The 24,345-nt window shown below is 27.1% G+C and overlaps 1 protein-coding gene across 1 annotated transcript; it reads left to right on the top strand.

The window, feature by feature from the left end:
- Nucleotides 1-7,214: 7,214 nt before the first annotated feature.
- On the top strand, nt 7,215-9,465 carry LOC107161922 (uncharacterized). Its single transcript, XM_015508542.2, has 5 exons — nt 7,215-7,792; nt 7,862-8,200; nt 8,277-8,488; nt 8,562-8,844; nt 8,911-9,465. Exons 1-5 carry the CDS (start codon nt 7,736-7,738, stop codon nt 9,163-9,165), a joined length of 1,146 nt encoding a protein of 381 aa, XP_015364028.2. The 5' UTR covers nt 7,215-7,735; the 3' UTR covers nt 9,166-9,465.
- Nucleotides 9,466-24,345: the final 14,880 nt, after the last annotated feature.

The following is a 24,345-nucleotide window of genomic DNA, read 5'->3' as shown; positions in this document are numbered from 1 at the left end:
TAATATAATTATGTAGGTACTAGGTACACATATTAAAATTTATTATTAGCATTGTAGATAACATACGACGATCATATTATAATTTTGTATGGGTGCCAAGAAGCGGTACATTATGACGTGATAACTGAACTACTGAAGTGACATCATTAGCTACTTGTCGGCATGAGGTCAAATGCAATTTATAACATTATTAAATGGCTCGCAAGTATAGAGTTTCGCATTAATGAATATTATTCATGCACAAAATGTATTTAAAAAAATTCTTTATATTATTATGATTGTAAAAAAGTATAGGTTTCCATTTTAATTTCTAGAGTTAACCCCCTAAACCCCCCATTAAATATTGTAAATTATTACAAAATTATGAAAGCTTAACAGATGTTTCTAAATCAATAAACTTTTGAATCACCCTGTTTATACAAATTGAATATCATTGTAAGATTATTCCTTAGTATATTTTAACCGTTACGGATACGGTCCGTCATTTTTCGACGGCCTGGGATCGTGAATAATTAAAATTCATTTCGTTATCTTATAACCATATCCGTTAATTAGTTCAAATCTAACGTTATGACAGTAAATTAAATGTGGAATAAATTATTTCCGAACCGTGCAATTGGCTCGAACAAGCAGATTGCAACGGACGGTGTCAGGCCTGTAGAGGCGCGACCAAAAAAGTATACAATTTAGGATATTGACAATCACACAATGTTAATGGAACGCGAGTTACACACACTCTGCCACAGTCTTGTAAAAGTCGTGTAAAGTTCTGTGCACTCGCAGTGAAAACCTAAGCAGACTCACTGGGGTGGAATCGAAAATTGAACCGATGGTTCTGAAAAGAACCTTTTTTTGTCAGTCACGATGGTAGGTTGACTTTACGTACAACCGCGTGTGATTCGCTGGCAGGTGTGTGCATAGTGAATTAATATGTACCTAATGACGTTGCCTGCATCGACCGCTGCCTCGTCCCTCGAGTGTCTTCGCTGTTGGTTAGGTTAAATTTGAATGCAATGATAGGTATCATTGTATACGAAAAACGATTCTGAACGGAGATGATTTATCAGTCTAGGATATATTATAGATGATTAAAAATTTTCAAATCATAGATTTAAAAAGACAATTTTTTTATGAATTTCTAGCTTAAAATAATTTGCGGATTTTCGTGATTTTTAGATATTTTGTCAAAATTCAAACTTTGAATACTTAAAAAAAAAAAATTATTCATATATATATTTCTTTTATTTTTCAACTGCTAATGTAAAAATATGTTAAGAGCCTTGTATTAAATTTTCAAATCTTAGATCTAATAAGAAAAACTTTTATGAATTTCTATCTAAGATAATTTGAAAATCACCGTAGTTTTTACGTATTAAGTCAATATTTTAACTTCAAATGCTAATAAAAAAAAATTGTGCCAATGTATTTTTATAATTTTTTAATCACTATAAGAATCACTTATGTGAAACTTTGTATTAAATTAATCAAGTATTTTGATAGGACCAAAAAAATTTTATCGGCACTTCAAAAAAAATTTTTCAGAAAAATTGAAAATTTGTTGTCTATAAATATCTCAAAAGTCAAAATATTTCGAAAATTAAATCATGCAAAGAAAATGCCAATCTAAATAACTGGTAAAACTTTCAAGTATCTACGTTTTATAATTTTTGAATAATTACAAATATTTAAAATCGTTTGAGGATAAATCGTTATCGTTACGCTATTTCGTAAAAATTTAAAATTCAAAAGCACTTCTATAATGATGTTTCGAGTTTTCTCTATAGCTACTTGAAGGAAAACTTATGGAAAACTTAGTTGTATTTTTAATCCTTAGTTATAAACCCAAAAATTTTTATGATTTTTCAACTTAAAAATTACTTGCAAATTTTCGCGTTTTCGACAGATTTTGTAAAAAGTTGTATTATATAAACGCTTATAAAAAAATTGTGACTAACGTTTTTTAATTTTTTTAGTTACAATAAAAACATCTTATAAGGAACCTTGTATTAAATTTTCAAGTTTTTTTGGTCATCCAAAATTTTTTTACCGACACTTCAAAAAAAAAATTCTCAAAAATATCGAAAATTTCAGTGGTCTATAAATAACTCAAAAAAGTCTAAAATTTTGTGAAAATTAAACTGTATATAGAGAACACTAACATAAAAATTTGGTGAAAATTTCAGGAATTTGCAGTGATTAGTTTTTGAATTACAACCATATAAAAAAATCGATTTGGTCAAAAACTGGTTTTGCGTAAAAATTCCCGTTTTTCTGTCATTTTTCGATTTTTTTGGAAACTGTTGGAAAATGTTTACTTTTGACTTCTATAATGCAACAAGGATATTCACTTTTACATCGGAAACCACCCCCAAAGTTTGAAATTGAAGCATTATTTCGTCCGACTAGTTATGCTGTACACAGACACAAAAACAAAAAAAAAACACACATCATTGTAAAATCAATACATTCATCACTTCGTTCAGAATCTAAAAATGTATCTTATTAATAATATATTAATAATACCTAGCCAAATACTAGGTACTATATTACCTAACTGTATAAAACTTATATTATAAAAATATAGATTTATACTTTAAATCATAATACTCATTTAAACGATTAACATAGAATGCTATGTAGCAAATAGTGTCGGTTACTCGAGTGCTCGATGAAATACAGTGTTATCGCGTTAGTTATATATGTCATAATATGTCAAACTATAAGTCACGGTACGGTGCAAAGTATCACTTCCAATGACTAACGTTAGAATCGACGCACACACCGAAGGAATGTGTCACGATGGTTGCCTACTCAACGTGCCAGAACACACTTTGGTGACTGCTAACTAATTGCGTCATATCCATAAGTATATAATGATACGTTGAGAACAGCTAGGTCAGTGTATGGCGCATAGACTCCAACTTAAGGTATTGGGTATCGTCGTCTATAGAATACGACCAATTCACGATCTACAACAAAGACTGATTCACTTCAACTCACATATGCCAGAACCAATGGCCAATGGACTTTGAAGACGCGTTTTTTTATAGAATCACCATACTACGACCCATCCGAAATATCTGATCATCTTATAGATCTACGTTGTCCACCATTACTGCAAGTTTAAGCGACTACGGAACAAAAAACAATCCCAGCACACAATTATATAACCAAAACACTACATTCACATAATTTTAAATTATAGGTTTAGGCTCTTGGGATCATAGCCTGTATTAATCACCTGATCAGAAGTCGTTAACTGGGTTAACTACCAATCTGTATTATATGTATAGACACATAATATAAATAATAACTTTACATTTAATTATAATAAATTAAAAATAATTTGTATTTATTTAATCAAATTATTTATAAAAGGTCTGTTAAATTATACCAAAAAATTACAAAAATATGCTTGTAAATAAGTAATATAAAACTTTGTACCCATGACTCATTAAGTTTCAAGTAAATATTATATATATTTTAAATGAGTTTGGAGGTTTAGTATTATAATTATGGTTAAAAAATATAATACATTTTATAATTTTAAAGGTATTTTATACAGTATAGCCACAATAATTTGAAAATTGATATATCAAGAAATTTTACGGTACAAATTTTCGTTTTGTTCCCAAAAAACTTAATTTCGATAAATTTGTATTAGGTATATCAAATAATACGTATCTTGAAAAGAATTTTTATTCCCCTTCAACTTCGAGTTATCGCTACTCAACTGTATTTAGATTATGTCAAATATACAACATACATAATGAAATTCAATATTTTGTAAATCTTATGATATTAGTCGTAATATATTGAAAAAGTTGAATATTTTTATGTTTTGTCAAATGCCATTTCTAGAAAATGATTTAATCAGACATCACATGAAAACTGTTTATTTCTCATGTACGTGTTCATTTGTGCTTAGCAGTTTAGTTAAATAGTTTTTTAAACTTTTTTAGAGAATTACTTAAGATAGATATCAATATAAAAAGCTTTTTTCTTATATTGTCGATTTAATATTTTGTAGAAAATTGCTTTCCGCAATGATGAAATGGGAACAATTTATTTTTGAGTTTATTATTTAAAGTTTATTTCGTCTTTTGAATATCAATGGTTTTTTTATATATATATATATTTATGTATATTATATGTTATGTAGATTTTGTAATTTTGTTAGAAATATTTCGAAGTCACGTGAGATTTATAAACCAATTTATTTTTAAATATTTATGTGCATTTTTTTAGGATTATAGGTTTTGGTTTAATTTTAGATTAAATGTAACTACTACGTATTAAAATTGGTAGAGATAATTACATAAATTTAAAATAATTTGGTTATAAACATATATACATGTTTGGGAACTGAAACGTATTATAAATATCATGTATGAAATTCTTAAATTGAATAAATTATATTAAATAGTATATATATTTTAAAGAGGTATTTTATTATTGCCAAGAGTTCTAGATTGTTTCATAATATTTTGATAAAAATATTATGGTGTTACAAAATGTACTATCTATGCAGTATATGTATGTAGTTTGTTACAAAATTTTAACGAAAATTATTTTCAAATAACACGTTTCCTTCAATAACTTTACTTCATTTCGTATTAATAACTCAAGTTAAGGACAATTATTTTGTTAATATATAAATATATATAAGAGAAATATCAAGTGGATAAGCAAACCAAACTATTTTTCAGCAAGTATTAAATGTATCTCGTCATAAATTTTAATTTTAACATCGTATATTTTTTTTTTATTGGTCTTGAAATTTACAAAGAATTTTCGCTTCGACAACTATGGGCCATTAACGTTGGATTAATTTATATAATTAGAAAGAAAGAGAAAAAAAAATTGTTAATTTTAATATACAAAATAAATATGTAAATTTTTAGACATTTTGTGTCTTATAATTATGTACATGTCAAAATTGTTGTTGTTAACTTATAATAACTTTAATATTTGTGATTGTTTGAAGAAATTTATTGTTTTTGTTTTGTTTTCAGGATTTGGACCAAGACTTTTTCCAATGTCGTGGCTTATGTTTAATTCTTCTCTGGTTTTTTGGTATTTTCTACATTCTTCGAATATGTGTTTGATGGACAGTGAGGTGCCACATACTTGGCATATAGGTGGGTCGTCTTTTGCATAGTATATTTTAAACATTTATCAGTAGGTGAATCTTTCTCATAAGATGTTTTCGTAGTATATAACGAAAAGTTTAGATTATGCCAATAAATTTGTATAATATGAGTGATTGAAGTTATATGATTCGGCTATATTTTTATCTTTTTATTTTTTGGATAATTACATGTACGATAACTATTATTCTTATAGTTATTTTTTCATTTTGTTAATTAATAACATATTATTTATAAAGGCTTAAATCATACTATAACAATATAATACTTAATATAATAATACTATGACTATATACTATCTTTCTATAATAATCAATTAACTATACATTCTATATGGTATATGATTAAGTAAATAAGGAGATATGTGGATAAAATTTAAGTAGATACGTAGAAATAAATAACTAACGTATTAATTCAGTTAATAATGCAGGAAAATGTATTGTACGTACATATAGGATGCTTGAATAAATCAATATACATGTAAATGACAATTATTAGTGTGAATGGATTCGTTATAACGAGGGAAATATTGTCAAAGTACATACTGTGGACGATATGTCTTGAGACTTTTACTGAGAGCTGGATTCATTTTGATTTTGTCTTTTCCTTACGCAGAATAATGTTTGTGTAATTGATTCCTTTTGGTTTATAGGTATCGGTTAAACGTAACTTTTAGATGTCACGAATCACGATGTGTTTACGATTTTATATTTTCAGTGAAATGTGAACATCACTAGTTGAGAATTTGTGTCATTATATAGAGCGTCCTATCGAACTTAGTGAGTATGAAGAGTCGTTGGTATTATTTATGTGTTCCATGTGTTGTGTGGGGTGTATACTGTATATATATATACATAGCTAATTCGTAAGTATATATGTATATTGAATCATTTCACGTCATACATCTGATATATTGATATATTCGATTACTCTGTGTTTTATAATTAATTTTACTATGACAATATTTTATACTACATAATAAACGATTTAAAAAAAAATATTTTATGGATATTTTTGGTTAAATAGATTTAATTAAAGAGTACATTTGTGTTCCAACACATCTTCTTCATTCTCCCGAAACAAAAATGTTACATTATTTACATTTATAACATATTTCTACCGAATCCTGTGTAGTTAAGCCAGTTAAGAAAAGCTTGGTTTGTTACCCGAACTGGTCTAACGAACCGTGTTATCGGACTGATGTAAATAAAGTGGTCAGTAAGTTATATTTTACAGATTATTAGAAAGAAGGAAACATGTGACCTGCATTATTGTAACGTAGCGCGACCATAGTTAAAAAAAAAAAAAATACAGGACAAAATTAATAATAATTTAAATTTTTTTTATTAATACTTAATATATATATATATATATTACGATTATCAACAAGTCGACAACACTCAACGATTGTAGGTACCAAACTAATAGCAATAGCTATTCGCTATAATAACGATAACCGTATTCACAAAACGTATTTTCAGTGATATAAATAGATAGAATCGAAACCATATAGTCCGATAACGGTCAATCTGATAACTCCGATAAGCTCCTATAACTCGTAGGCATACCCCATACTGATAAATTCAAACAATCACAAGATTACAATTATAATAATTATTCATTACTTTCGTAATTTTCGTTTTCAAATTCATTAATTTTGTTTGATCAAAAAAGCAGGAAAAAAAGCGTCCTGAATGAAGTTTGTCAGGACAACAGGACACAACGATGAAATAAAGGACAATCCTATTGTAACGTAATTGAATACGATATAGAATTTTATCAATTTACACACAGATTTTATGTATCTGAAATAGTAATACAATATCTACACTATTATCTGAGTAGTTAACTCTGTTTTTGAAGGTGATATTGATGAGTAGTGGAGTACGAGTTAAACAATTAAATGAATTTATAAATTATATAAAAATATTTATGATTAAATTAATTTATATTTAAGGTAGGTTATTTCATATAATAAATTGATTTTAAAATGTCTATTTGACAGTTGTTTGTACATATTTGCTTTATGATTGAAATCCGGCAACCGGCTAGTGCAAAGAATAATATTATATTCACCCGTAATAAAAGTTCCTTTGTTTTATTAAACTCAACAAATTCGCTGAGTTTGACATTTTAATACAAGTCAGTGATTTGAAAAAAAAAATATGTGAATAAATATTAATGACATCAATCATAATATTAGATAAATGTATTTTATTAATATATATTATATTATGATTGTAATAATCACCTGACATGTCAGTTTATTAAACTAAAATCTCCACTATATGCCTGATTTTATACAATTAAATGGACCAAACTATTAGATAAATTAAATGATTCAATTATTACGAATCATATAAACGTAGAACCTTAAATTATATTATAAATCATTGTTTTACTTTGTTCATGTATACAAAAATGGTCTAGAAAAACAGTTTTCATTGATTTTATCCATCCATAGCAACGTAACCAATAATATAATAAATACGACCAGTATGGTTGTATACTACAATTGTTTGTTCAGTCGTAGTAATTTCGTTTTAGTAATTCCATTACAGTTGTATATGAAAAACAGTTAAAAAATGTTACGCTTAAAAGAATTACAGAATGAATTGACTAATACTCAAGAACAAGTAAAAGTAAGTCCAAGAGATTCATTAATGCCTTGTAAATAAAATCTCTATAAATAAATTGAAATTTTGGTATAGAGTTTAATGAGACAAAATCGAATTTTGAAAATGATGGAGAAACGTCAAGGGGTCGCACTATCTAAATACGAGGGTCAGCATGCTAAACTACCCCAGGTGATGATGTCGTATAGAGAGGACATTCGCTCACTTCAGGCTCGTATAAAATACATGAAAAACTCATACAGACATTTGGATAACAGAAATCAATTGATTAGTACTAAGTTGTTGGATGTTCAAAAACAAAACAAACACTTGTTGGACTTAGACAAGAACAAGCAGCTTGGTAAGAGAGAAAAATTGTCCAATCAGCTCGAAGAAGCTGAAAACATTATTAAACAGCAGGAGACAAAAATGCAGGTACATAAACCTTTAATTATAATACAAATCGTAAGTATTTCAGTATTAGTTTTGTTTTTTTTAAATGTCATCCTAGAACTTAAAAAAACAAATTGAAGCTCTAAATAAAAATCACAAAAACCAAATGAACGTAGAGATGAACAAAAATAAGGTTCTGCAATTAGAACTAAACCATTTAAAGGAAACGAATGATCAACTATTATCGACAATTGAAAAGCTTAAATACCAAAGTTATGGTGGAAGACGGAGCTACAATGGTCTAAGCCAAAGTATTGCACCAAAATCCAGGTCAGATAATTTTAAAAACTGATATTTATTTTATAATCGTATTATATTTGAACTTTATGATGCGCCTAAATAGGTCAACGGTAATGTCTAAGAACTCATTATTAGTTGACGTCGTTGGCTCTGTCGTTGATCGAGTGGCTTCCCCGAAAATTCCCAGGAAGACAGCAAGACCTGAACTAGTTCACGGCGAGTCCGAAATCAGTGATCACACCAAAGACCTCCAAAAGAATCTGATTATTCAGGTACATGAGGATGTGATTAATAAACCAAACATGTTGGTAAACGATAAAACGGAATCATTCAACTCATGCGGTAAATCAAGAGATTTGTATTCTGGGATTACTGAACTGATGAAGGTCATACTATTTTAAATAAGCTGTTAAGTATTTTTTATATTATAGTCAACATAATATTTACTTTAGGAAAAAGATTTATTGGACGAATTCGATGAAAACATTATGCGGCAGATTGAACCCGATGAGGCTGAAAATCCTTTTTCAGTGTCCAATATTTATGGAATGAAATCAAGAAGGAAGCATCAATCGGTGACCAACTTAAAAAACAATTATGAAGATTTAATAAATGCCAGAGAAGATGACTTGCAGAAAGACAATTCCTTCCCAGATGAAGGTGATATGACGAGCAGTACATCATCTGTTAGTGACGCTGATTATTAGCTATATCTACATTTAATCTCGGTTCATTAAAGTTGAGCAAAAAGAGTAATGTATTGTAATAGTTTTACGATGTTATATTTTAGTTATATTAAGTTAGAAAAAATGGTTCAAAAATGTCATCTGATCTCATACATTGATTAAAAATTTTATTTATTTAACTAGTTAGGCATGAAAACAAATTTTGATTCGGTTCGATTCGATTTTAATTTCCTAACAATATTAGGTAGGTATATTGAAATTATTAAAATGCTAAAATATTTAAATTTACTTATGAATAATTTAATATGGTTATATGGTACATAATTTAAAAATTATTATCCCAGCCATTTTAAAAATTGGATGATTAATCAATTCATTTGAGATATTTGTCATGAAATTGTTTACAAAAAGTTTTTTTCTGATATGATTAAAACAAATTTGCTGATTTAGTTAAGTTTTATCATCATAATATTGGCATTTTTTTTTTTTACATTAAAATATATCAGTTAAAGATTAGTGCGTAGTCGACACAATTATTTTATACAATAAAATTTTCAATTGAATAAAAATCTCTCGATTACCAATAATTTAAAGCTAAAAAAAAATTAAATGCTTACTTAATTAAAATTCAAAAAATGTATAAGCTTAATTTACCTATGATTAACATATCTATTGTTTATATTAAAACACAGAAAGTTTTAAATATTGACAGATTGCGCAGTATCTAATACTTTGAATCAACTTGAGAAAATTGGTGGTTTTATATTTTTAACCCACTTTCTGAATCCGTGCAATTCTTAGCCCGTCAAAAATCGCACCTCTTATATATCTCTAACTGTGTGTTAAATTCCTGTATGAGCGTAACCTTTTCTGGTAATTTCCGATCTTACATATTGGTTGATTAGTTGTTTCAGATGAACGCGCTCGAGCGTGACCTTCTCTGATGATTTCCAATCTTGCATATATTTGCTGGAATGTCTCTAAAGCTCGTGTTGACATTTTCTTTCATACTTGAGGCGTACAACTACCAATCAATTTTTTTTTTTGGGGGGGGGGACGCAAAACTACTTAGAAATGGCGTTATTTTAATAAAAATACAAAAAAACACATAAGAGGTAGGATTCTTGTCGGGCTATAAAGTGCAAAGTTAAGAATAAATAACATACGAGTATATTCAGGGATATATGTTATATTATAATAAATAACAATGATACAAAATAATATAGCCATCACTATAATAGCAGCCATATATAAACAAAAATGTAAAAACTTACAGGGGATGTGCCTACACATTTTTAACTTAGCCTATCTTCTGTCCATAGGTCTAATATGTATCTGTACCAGAAATATATACATATACTACCTGACCTGACAAACGTTGTTTTGCCATATTAATTATTTCTAATGAATATATTGGTGGTCAAACAAAAAATAACTAAATTATTATAATTGTGTGTTTTACTGGTATATGACTGAGAGGAATGGATCACTTGTCTGGGAACAATAACAAAACATCAAATATTCATTCTTTTGAATTTATTAAATTTTTATATCTTAACTAATAATTTTCAAATTTCAACTCATTATATGTCCATCTTTAGCCAACACAAACAAACTGGATGGTTTATCCACTGCACGAGTACATGCCACGTACAATAAATTGTTCGTGTGAAAATAACGGTATGCAAAAATCTAAGCCACAAACAAACATTGTTCAGCTAGTGCCTCTTGTGATTGAGATCCACGCAATCCTTTTTAAATCTAATATTTGAAAATGTTTAATAATTTATAATATATCCTAGACAGATAAACCGTTTCCGCTCAGAATTGTTTTTCGTATACAATGGTATAATATCATTGGATTCAAATTCAATTCTATCCATTACAGCAACCCACTTGTAACCTACTGTACAGCAGAGTGACATCCATGACTTACCCGCTTTTTTTTATATATTAGATATATTAAAAGTTACAAATGTAGTTTTACGAATACAGTTTTTATAGCCATTTTTACTATCTAATGTTTATAAAGACCAAATAAATGGGAACGTATTATGTATATTTGTTTTTTATTTCGGATTTTTTTTTTAACAAGTACCTTTTGGTTTAAATATTGAATATTTGAATCCAAGATTGTAATTGAATTTATAACGCTGTTTACTTTTTAGTTATAAAACCATTTGATATATTTTGTATAATATCGTTATTTAAATAAGTTAACAATATATTCTTTTAAACGTATAATTATCATGATCTTCGATCTATAGTTAAAAATTAACATGTATTTTATGATGTTAATGTTGACGGTGTTCCTCGTCCGTGACAATTGAACAATACAAATGAACATATAATAGTATGTATTTAATGTCCCGTGTAACCACGTAGCGTGTTGGTGTTAATATCCACGTGTGATATTCCTAGCACGCTATATTATAGTCAATGACAGGGACAGTAAAATTGCGATGTATTTCTCGAGTGTGTTGGCGTTAATATCCACGGGTAATATTCCTAGCACACTGCGGGAAATTGTGATCGAAAAAACAAGTGACTCACGACGACAGTGATTGGTGATTATTTGGCATACTGGTTGATGGCAGCAGCAATGTGGATCGTTGTTAGCGGTGGTGACACTAGCAGACGGCGGCGGCGGCACTCGGCAACGGTATCGACCATAGACCTATCAACTAATGGACTGCGTGTTCCTCACCACCCGGCCTACAAGATGTGGATATAGAGTGAGTGAGAGAGAGCTATCTTGGGGGAATCATGGAGGAGAGTTAGTCATTAAAGTTATTTATTCCATGAAAATATTTAGTTATCACCACAATATAAAATTTAAAAAAAACCCATAGCTTTGTTTCCACATTTTAGTTTTCTACTTTCTGCTTTATTTAACTATTTTAAGTTGACTTAAATAGTTATATTGTTTCAATTTCAAGTGCATATTAGTACTCACCTAGAAGCCAGGTATTATTGAATAGTCAATATTCTTTACTCTATAATATAATATAAATATTTTATATATTTCAAAATAAGATTTTTATAGGTACATATTTTTAAATGAAAACAACAAATACATTGAGGTAATTAATTCTTTATTGATGTTGAAACAAAATTATTTTTGTTAATTTGGATCTTACTCTCTTTTTTGGTTGACATAACTGATTATTATAAAAGTGTAATCTAATTTTCATGTATTTTTTAATGATAAATTAAATAATTTGTAATAAATGATTGTTAAGTGGCGATTATGATAAAATGTGACTATTTAAAGAAGGAAATATATTTTTTATGTTAATTTGAGACATGGTTTTTATTATTAAAAAATCTATTGGATTTCCCAAATGTTTAGAAACTTCGTTAATTCTGGAAATAAATACTTGTTCACTTGCCTTACAAAGTGTTATGACGTCAGTTGGTGGTTTTATTAGTCCTCCTCTATTTTTTATGTCAATAAGTGCACGTTTTTTTGTCTGATCTATAAGAGCATCACAACAAATATGACAAGTAATAGTTTTTTTAAATTGTTTTACTACAAAACCTGATTTGTTGGGGATTTGTTTAAACAACAACATTTTTTTAATATTTAAAAAAATTAGAATCTGGCACAATAGTTTTTTTTCAAATAATGGTCACACTGTACTTCCCCTACAGTCTCTCTTCTCTCTCATACTATATCGACGCCACGTTTCTCTGTCTAAGCGCAGTCCATTAGTTTATAGGTCTATGGTATCGACGGTGCTGGTAGATGTCGGTCGCCAACGGTGGCAGTGAACAATCAGGCGGCGACGGCGATGCACAAGTCGGCACTGGAAATCCGAGTACTGGCTGTAATTACTTGTTCGACGGTTGCATATATGAGGTTAAATATACCTGTATAGGGATAAACTCGTACGATTTAGTGTTTGAGCTCAGTAATCGGACGGTAGATGCCTTATGGTCGATCGGTTGGTTGTATTTACCAACTTGCGGCGTATTACGGGTGGTGTAGACTAATACAAATCGATTACACATTTTGGTAGGTTTCAAGCTTCAAAAGTTATTTTTCTCACACGCGTTGGCGATTAACATAGTATTACTATGTTAATGGACGAGTTTTATTAATGATTATTATCATTTAATCCTTTGACTGGTGTTGATTATACTCGGCCACAGTGTTATTGATGTACTTGTTTCTGAATAACGCGATCTGTTGACGGTATTTGTCGGGCGGTGAGTGGACAGTGTCGTACATGTGATACACTCCGCATGAGTGTATGGCGATAAGTGGTTAAAGAGAGAGTGATAGGTATCTCGTTACAAGATAAAGAAAAAAATTTAAATGATATTAAAAATATTAAATATTTAATAACTTTATCTAAACGCATTGCCTAGAATTATTTGTTTTTAATAGTGTGTATTTTAAAAGTTCAAATGTTCGAGTATTTCAAACTTGTAGTGCAAAAAATATTCATAATTATTCATCCAAATGTATATTACTAAATATTATATTTTTCATATTTTTCTGTCAAAGTAAGCAAAACATTATTAATACCCATATAATGTATGCGTGTACTCAGTTTATTCCTTTTATATTATAATTTTTATGATTGATAGATTTATTTTAATATTCATATTTTCTACATAAAAGTTCTTATTGGAATGTGTTTTTTGGAATAATTTTAATCAATTATAATATTATTTATGGCCATCATTAAATTCTAAATTATCCACGTGTTCTGATTTTGATTTATGTTTGATGTATCTGAAAAGAATAATTTGAATATAATTCTAGAAATAGTCAAGATTCATTTTAAAAATAAAATATTTTCCAAATATGATCAAAACTAAATGTATTTAATATAATTTATCTGAATAGAAACTAAATATATCATATATTAGGCCAGGATTATGGATTATAGTATATATTATATATAGAACAAATGTATTCAAGTAAAAACTGTTTATTGAAAATAAGAATGAAACTTTTGTAACTTTTAGTATTGTGAAGCTTTTTTACATAAAGTAGCTAGTAATTTATTGATAAATCATTATATAGGGACCATTTATTAATAGGTACGTATTGTTTAGTTGTTGTAAAAAAAAAAATATATGACTGTTGTTCAACTCTATACCAATAATATATTTTTGATACCTAACATCGTTAAGTTGCAATATTCATGGCGTTAATGTAAATTATAAGTTATTTTCAATTATAGTTATTTTAAATTAAGTAATATAATTCTATTATGTTACCGAACAGGTACATTACGCTTAATTTTAATTTTTAATGTGTCTATAAGTATTTACATTTTAAGACCGAAATTATTAAAGAAAAAATTATAAAAGTTTGAATCGCATTTTTAAAATAATTATATTTTCATGTTAACGATTCATTAATATATTATTTAACCTTTAAATATTATCAATTATAATTGGGATTACCATATTTTTTTAGCAAAATCCGTGTAAAACTTTTTAATATTTTTTTTTTTTTTTTAATTGATGTTTTGACGATAAAATGCCTATAATATTTTACTCTCGTATGATAACTCAATAATATTTAAAACTTAAAAAATTAATGAGTACATAATAAAATACAAAATGTTTAATCTGTATTTGATGTGTTTTTATTTTCCATCAGCCAAAAGTCTGAGTTGTTCGATACTTGGCTAAACTACCCATTTACTTGTTGAAGCAATGTTTTGTTGGCAAGTATATACTCATACAATTGACAACAAGACAGACGTTTTATTAAAGCTTTTATTACACTAGTGATTACCAGTTTGGCAGTGTCGAGGTGTGAGTTCTAGGTTGGGGAGATATTGAAAAAAAATTATTAAGGAAAACGTACCTATTAAGATTTTCAGTGGTCGATGGGGTAACAATAGATGCGACAGCAATGTTATTAATATCGATGAATGAGGTAATATACGAATGGTGAGACGCGTCTTATAGCATAAATAGTAAACCTCACTCACAATACAATTCGCTCTATACTCGAGCCCTTAATTAGGAGACATGGCGTCGTTGTCTCTTTTATAATATTTAATATTTGTACGAAGGTATGTTATACATTTTGTGATTTATTTTACGCAAATACATATTACAAATATTTAGATTAGTTTACAAATTGGGGTTATTTTTACGCAGAGTTATTTTTTTGGGTTTCTTCTTTTTTTGGGGTCTTTAATCCCTTATAATTTATATTAGTGCTCAATTTAAAAACACGAATCTGTAGCTATATTAGTATTTGACTATCTGAAAAATTAATTTTCTAATATTAAATTGTGATACCAAATGAAATTTAAATCAATACATTTCATAATATGAGAACATATTATTATACTAAAGCTTAGGTAATTAAAATTTAAAATAATATGAGTTGACATTTATAATTCTTATAATTGAACATACAAGCAAAATTAATACATAGGTACCGATTTTAAATGAAATTAAGTGTTAATCAGTAGGTAATCAAATGTGTTAATGTTTGGGCAAATAATTGCTTTTCATTTGAATGGTATAATATAGAAATAATTACATATACAATATTTGTTTCTCATTTTAGTTATACATATACACTATAATATAATAGTATTATGACTAATTAACAGTATAATTATTATTAATGAAGTAGTACCTATATTATAATGGTTTGAAATTCAAAAAAAAAAAAAAAAAATACGAACAACGAGTATGGTAGCCACATTCTATCAAATTCGAAGATCAAATAAATTGATAATAATGACTATATTATAAAAATATCATACATTTTATGTGATCACTGAGGAGAATTCTAAACACAAATATTGGCAATCAAAGCAGTGTTAACGACGTATTAATTTTAGATGAAATTTAATTAATATTAAATTACAACATTTTTTTCTTATAGACACTTCTCACGTATTATTCTTTGTGTATAAGATTTAAATTACTGTTTCAAGAATCAATTAACTCAATATTGTGGCAATCAAACTATTTAGGAAATTAGCAATACGACCATCTACAGAAGTGGATTCTATAACTTGGAAGTCTTGATTAAATAAATTGTCAATTTATATTTGTGTAACATAAGCCATGATAAATTGATATAAATAAGCCTATTATAGGTTATATATATATATAGTAATATAATAGTAAAAACAGGAAAGTTATAAATATAATTTTGAACGTGTAACAAAAGTACAACCAATTTGTTTTGTTGAACGTTGAAGTATAATATATCAACGTAGCTCGTAGGTGTGAAAATTGATAACTATAGTCATAATTAACCATCATAATAATATTGGTATTTGGTATACTTATATAAATCACATGGTTAAATTATATTATTTTATTATAATTAAAATCGCATGCTTGAAATATCATATGACTGCGTCACTGTGGCTATAATACATGGAATGTTTGGCCATTTGCCTATTTCTATAGATCGTGACAGTATGACAAGATAGGGTTAAAGTTCTGGCTGTAAATAAAATATATAGCTTTTAAATATACGCAATTATATTGTTACGTCAGTCGAACGATAGTAAAATGTACCAAGAATTTATTTACCTGGTATCTATGTCATCATACAAATTTGCATACTCCAGTGTATAATATATAAAATAATATACAATACTGATAATGTTTACAACAAAGTTCTGTATATGTATTTTTTTTTCGTCAAAACATTCGTGTGAGAATATTTTTTGTAATCATTTTTAATTATAACCGCCGAACGTAAAATACACGCAGGGTCACCGACATCATTCTTCAGGTATTTTGAGATTTGCTTTGAGATAAATGGTATTTAGTATCCACGATTATGTGAAACAATAATCCATAACAAATAATTCTATGCAATTCACCCACCCTTAATATAAGAATTTTATGAATATTTCTTTAAAAAAAATGACAGTGTGTTAAATTTAAATTTTCACGATATTTGCAGAAAATTTATGTGGAACCAATTATTAGAGTGAACCTGAAAAAAAATAGTAATATGTTCTTTGGCTTTGTTTTATTTCTTGAATATTTTGGTCATTAGAATAAATACAAACGAGAATAACATTTAAACTACTCTAATTCGCTTAATGCTTGGTAGAAATAAATTTAAAAACATGATATTTTATAATTGTTATTTGTTAGAAGCGAAAGTGTATAGTTTTTGATGGTGAATGTAATGTGCACAAATACTAAAAATGTAAAAAAACATAGGCTCACCTCAATTTAGGGCTATTTTTAAGTAAAAATACTAAAAAATGCAAACTATAATTTTTTCCTGTTGGAGGGAATAATGAGGAACTTTTCAGTGAATATATTCTAGTCACTAACGTTTTCTTCAATTTTTCTCATAAGCTGATTCAATAAATCAATAGAAATATCATACTTACAAAATTATATTCAAATAAACATTCTAAAAATCATTCATATGTTTTGATGGCGAAATACATATTAAACGAAAAACTGTTTTTACGAGACGTAAACTTGACATTACAGTTTCCAAATTAAAACTATAAGCTGTAGTACTCCACCATAAACTTTATTTGTGTATACATGATTCAAACGTTTAGGAATAACTAAAAAACTTTGGTTCTTCTCGGGCCACAGTTTTGTCTTCAAACACGTGTATTAAAGTTCGATTTTTGCATTTTATCTGATATAAACGCAATCTTAATCAAGACTCAACAGCCCTTATTGCTACGTTGTCCAGAAATCGTTCGTCTATGCGCACAATCAATCAACACCACGCGCTGTCAGTTGACCGTTGACGTTTGACCATGTCCAAAAAGAAATTTATATTTATAAATAATTATTTAAAGCATTTATTTTATCATTTATTTAATTTTAATTTTATTATCAATGTCTTTTCATACATTTTAATATATTCTACTATTTAAAGTGTTGTCATGTTGTTTCCGTATCAAATAAAAAAAGAAAAGTTTGGGCCGTGAATGTACATATAAAAGTGCTGAGGAGACGAGCAGTGAAAAGATTTTGTATAACTAGAGTAACTTATAGTTTTATCAAAAAAACATTTTACAAAAAATAAAGGTACTTATTATAAACATAATAATTTTAAGGAAAACACGATTTTAAGCACTCACAAAGATCCAAAAGTTTGACAAGGCGTGGCTATCGATTTAAAACCCCTATAAATGGTACTTTGTGCCTCGCATTGTTTGCAAAGTTACTATAAAATTAAAAAACTTCTCTTCTATATAACATATAGGGTTAATAAGTCAAAAAACCTTTAACTTATCTGAGTTGAATAGAAATATTTTAGAATGGAATTCAATTCAAATGATATGCGATCTATAAAAAGAACATTCATAAATTCGTATGATCTCAATTATTATTATTACAAATTAAATTGTTTAACTAATAGCAAAATAAATCAATTTTTTCAAAACTAACATAAAAATATGATTTTTTATTGACAATAATTTTGAATTTTATTAAATACAAAAAAAAATATGTATACTTACACTTAAAAACTTAAATTAGTTGTATTGTATTAATATATAACATTTACTAACACTCATTATAATTATTTACTTTACCATCTATAATAAAATTATAGCTTACGATTGATAATATTTATTTAATTTGGTTTTGGCATTTTGATTGAATTATTCAAATTATTTTGTTTCAGTTATTTAGGAAATAATAATTTTATTGTTTGGCGTAGTCTCTCGATCGAGTATCGGTGACTTTATTTCCTTAACTTTATTTTATTGAAGTTCTGCTAAGTATGCGTGTAATGTTTTTATGAAAAAGATGGGAAAAAAATGTAATCATCGTAAGCCAAATCAGAGAACACAAAACCAAGTTACAATAAGATTACTGAAAAATCAGGTGTGACTATAATTTGGTAAAAATGTGAAAACCGAAATTGATGTTTGGTATATTTTTTTTTACGGGGTCTATGATAGAACATATTGTTTTCTGTATAAATATAAATATATATCTATATTCATAAAATATAGACAGTTTTTCTTTTAGAACGAGATGTAGCTCATACAACCACGAGATAAATAAAAGGTTTACTTACTTGTACTTGATTGGTTGGTAATAATTTATTTTATACTATATTTTTTTTGTTATAACAATTATAAATTGTAATATGTTACAAGTCTCGTTATTATACTACAAAACTTATTAATAATCGTCTATAATATATTTTCGTCAGTCGTATAGATAATAAATGAATGGATAAGCCATCAGGCCTTACGTGAACATGAACATTATCTTACTTTGAGGTTACAAGAGGTTTTATTAATTATCAAAATATCAAAATTGCTATAAATTAAAGTCATAGATAATGATAATCATTAATCAACAATTTATAGCATTTGTGTTAGTCTTAAGTTTTTTCGTATTCTGTAATTATGTTCTCTTTAATCTTTGTTCACAGATGCGATTTTAACTATCACATTTTATCGGAGCATATAAATTTGAACCACCCACCTACACTAAAAAAATTGTTCTCGCTTCGCTAAATTTAAATAATTATCTGCGTTAAAGTTTATTATGTATCACTGAATATGTTTTTACATTTACTGGTATATGGTAATACTGGTTACCCCGCAAAATGTTTGTCCACTACTCCGCTTGTCTATACTTTAAATACTTATAACTCATAAGCTACTCGTCCTAAATTCGATTTTTATAAATCAAAATAATTAGAAAAGTATTCTGCTTTGGAATATAAAATTAAAAATCTATGTTGTTATTCAAAAAAGTAAAAAACTTAGAAAATGATAAGGACAAAAAATATTTAAAAATATAATTTTTTAAATAAAAACATTGGTTTTTTAACAACTTGAAACTATGTAAAAAAATATTTTGAAAAAAGTAAATACTTTTTTAAATAATGAGTGTTCTTTGATAAATCAATCACCCTGTATAATATAATATTTGATACATAATATTTTGTTTAATTTATCAATTATTATTAGTTTATTACTCATGATTAAAATGGATAAGTTTTGCTAACTTAGGCCGGGTACGTTTTTCTTTAATATTGTCTTTGATTTTTCTAATTTCATGAAAAATACGATTGTCAACATATTTATCAATTATTACATATTTTTGACATTTTGGTATATCAGATAACAATACGGTATTTAAGTAACATACCTAGTAAGAACTTTGGATTTTAATAGTACAGTTTTATAACAATTTCTAAATTGGAATGAAAATTTAATAGCTATGCAAAATAAATAGATAAAAAATCAATTTAACAAATATACAAAAGAATAAGCAAAATAAAAATAAATACCTATGTTACCACTTTTTACTTCTCATAATTTCATAAATAGGTACTAGGTACTTGCTACTTAGTGCTTTGGCTTTATGTGGAAATATAATAATTTTATATTCAATAGGTACAAAATGTGCCACATTATGGCAAATATTATTTCAATCCAAGAGGAGTCCAATCCTAACATCAATAGAGACAGGTCAAATACACAAATAAATGTACTGTTACCAAATTTATAATCAAATCAATTTGAGTAACAGTTAAATATTTTTAAAATCATTACTTGGAGTGAAGATAGCATAGAAAATAACAGCGAATGCAAGAAAAATACCTAATCAAAACATTGTTGCAAAATCAACAAATCACTAGAATAGAACGAAAATAAAACACTCAACCATAACGTATTAAGACACAAATAGATAAATCTCAAACATAAACATCTAATATTCATTTACTAAATCTAACTGTAGGAAAACGAAAAAAAAATATTAATTCACACCAAAAACTAAAGAAAAATATATTTGAATTTGTAATATAAATACCACAAACTCAAACATTTTTAAAATAAATATTTTTAATTTTCCAATGCGCCATTTCATCATAAAAATATAGTAAGAGAAAAAAAATGGGAATGTTATTTATCTCAAAAGATTTATTTATTTAGATACATAATGCCAAAGATATATATATATATATTAAGTATTAATAAAAAAAAAAAAAATTATTATTAATGTTTTCCTGTATTTTTTTTTTAAATATGGTCACCCTAGTATAATATATAGGTGATTTATATAATATCATTTTACATGATTGAAACAAAATAATGTTCATAAAACAATTCTAAGTATTCAGAAAAAAGCTCGAAAATGAATTAAAAGTTATTTTATAATATTTAGAACCGTGAAATAAAACTTTAACTGTTATATGTAAGTACTACCTAACGTCTAAAATATGCAAAAATATGCTAAGTAAATTGTATTATTTTGAATAAGTAGTGACAAAATGTCTAATGATAATGTTTTATATCAAATGAGTATCAGCTATCTCACTTATTTTAAATTCAAAATACAACTCACCAATAGTATGCAAACTCATTAAATGTGCAGCTCTGATAATATCTAATATAATATATATTATTATCAAGATCATTTGGGCAGAAACGTTTAAAAATGTAATTATTTGAAGATTCACTGAGACGCTTGTATGTTTATAATTAGAGCTTGGATGTTGTTGCATTTGCAACTTTTTTTCTATTGTTTGGATTCGTCGCTATGTAGGTTATAAAATTGTTACAAACGAGTAAAAATTAATATCTGAACATTTTTTTTATTTGCAACTTAATGCAATTTTTGACTTTTTTCAATTTTTTAAAATTTATTATCATTTTTAATAAAATTTAATACGACTATGGGAATGCTTGCAGTCAACAACAACTAACAAGATAAGAATAATAAAACGATTTGATTGTTGTACTACAGTCTACAATTATAACATGTTGGGAGAAATGATTGTTTCAATTTATATTGGTTCAGTATCGCACTGTATTTAGTTTATAATGTAGACTATTTCAGTGGCGTAATTTGGCTATGTTTGTGGGGGGGGGGGGGGGGATAAAATGTTTTAACATTTTACTTATACCCCCCTCCCCATAAAAAAAACAATAGTATTTATTATAAGTAGGACTAGGATTTATATGCATTTGCATGTTTTTTTCCTTTAGTCCAAATTGATTGGTTGTCAGATTTGTCCACGATTTGACTTATTCTCGTTTAAACAGGACCAATTTTTTTTTGCATATTTTGGACGTAATGCATATAATTGAATATTCGTAATTTTTTTTAGAATTCAATATTTTTTAACTAACATTTTTTAATTTTATAAGTTATTGTTAATTTTAAATGGTACTTCACGAAACCGACAGTTTTTGGTTTATCCGTTGAATTTTTGTAAATATATAGCATAAATACTACCTATTTTATCTTAGGTCAGATAATATCCGTTTTTTACCTTATCGTTGGTCGGACGACCGGTAGAATTACTTACACATTGTTATACAGTGAGATAGCTCAGAAAAATTGTATTAGTACGTCGTGTGTTGCGTAAATGTGCGGACGTTTATTTGAATGGTTTTAATAACAGTGTCCAATATGCCGAAAGTTCAAAATGAAAGTGCCAAGTTACATCTAATAAAACTAATATTTAATGTAATAATATGAGCTAATAATAAATTATGAATTATAATAAATAATAATAAAAATTTGTTTTTGCATATTTTGGTAAATAAAATGCATATTTTACAATTTTTTATTGCATATAAATCCTAGCCTTAATTATAACTTATAAGCACCTTTCGATTAATTGTACAAATCGATAAGTTATTTTTAATTCAATAGGACTACGGAAAAATAGTAGGATAGGATAAGATAGAATAGATATGATAATAGTCTTTAATCTAGATAAAATAATCTGATAACCGTCGAGCGTCGTCGATCCACGATAAAAAATAATACTTTACTGCCCGGGGTTTATTTTTGTAGGTACCACTACACAATGCATAAACAAACTCAAAACAAACAAAAAACATATTGCAATAGTGATACTTATAAACTTGCGTGGCTGCATTTAAAACGAACTAGGTACGAAGTATTTATGTACAACTAGCATAAAGGATTTGTTTTTTTTTTTTTTTGTATTATTTCTATAAAGTAAATCAGTCTTAAAAAAAAAGGTCATGGGTAAATACGATTTATGTCACCACTTTTTATAATTTAACTCACATACCATATTAGCCACTTCACTTGAAGTTCATTATATCCTACCTTGAGTTTAAGCATTTGGCTGATGACAAAATACAATTATCATATTTTTGTATTAAATATTTTAGTTGAACTCTTCATATATCATGTATATCAGTGGTGGCCAAACTACGACCAGCGGGCCAACTCCGGCCCGCCATCATTTAATATCTGGCCCGCGAAAGATACTCTGTCAACAGAAACAAGCTCACAGTTGTCATTAACAAATTAATACATTTTAAAATATGTTTTGTAAGTGTAAAACGATATTTTGTATAGTTTATATTTATTTTTATATGTGTTAATAATTTATTTAAAAATATTTTTTGAAAAGTAAGCCGATTTAATTTTCTTTCATTTGTAGTAATTATTAAGTTAAGTATTAAATAAAATCATTAAAATTATTAAGTACAATAAAAACGTCGTTAAATATAAAATTATATACCTATACCTAAAATTCTGATGACTTAAAAGCAAAAAAAAATTTTATGGCCCGAGTTAAAAAAAGTTTGACCACCACTGATGTATATGATCGCAATTATATCGACATTGACGACAAGTACCAGAGTCAGCTATAAACACAAAAATTAAATTATGTATTCAACAAAATAAGTGTTATACGGTAATTTTATTTTTGATTTATATATTCAGTTTAACGTTTTTAAGATTTTCTATATTTCTTAACTGTTATTTTTAAAACTATAATTTTTTTTAGTTTTATAGAAATATAATATTTTAACAATATGTTCATACGTTTTATTTTTATGAATGGATATAAATAACCTATATATCTATGGTTAGGGTTTTTTTTGCTAAAGTTCATAAACACTACATGAAGGTGTTCATAGGGATGATTTATTCAAGGACATAATATTTGGAGTGTGGAGTTGAGAGAATTGATCCCCCTATTTATAACTCATCCTATTTTAGATTGGTCCGTCATATTAAATATTATTTTTTAGGCTTCTGATAGTATAATTAATTCCTGCTACACAATTATTTCAATTACCTTTGAATATTAATTAATTAATTATCCGTAAGATTTTCTATTCGTTGCTAAATTTAGCTTAAAATAAAATAGGATCTGATGTATACAATGCTCTTTATAACGTATAATGAATTAAGGCATTATTTTAAAATAAATTTCCAACGAGAATGAAAACATACATAAAAATG

Source organism: Diuraphis noxia, unplaced genomic scaffold, assembly GCF_037042655.1.
Source record: "Diuraphis noxia isolate RWA-SAM2 unplaced genomic scaffold, SU_Dnox_SAM2 contig0001, whole genome shotgun sequence".
Lineage (NCBI taxonomy): Eukaryota > Metazoa > Arthropoda > Insecta > Hemiptera > Aphididae > Diuraphis > Diuraphis noxia.
The sequence above is the reverse complement of the archived record's forward strand: the minus strand, read 5'-3'. Positions and strand labels throughout refer to the sequence as shown.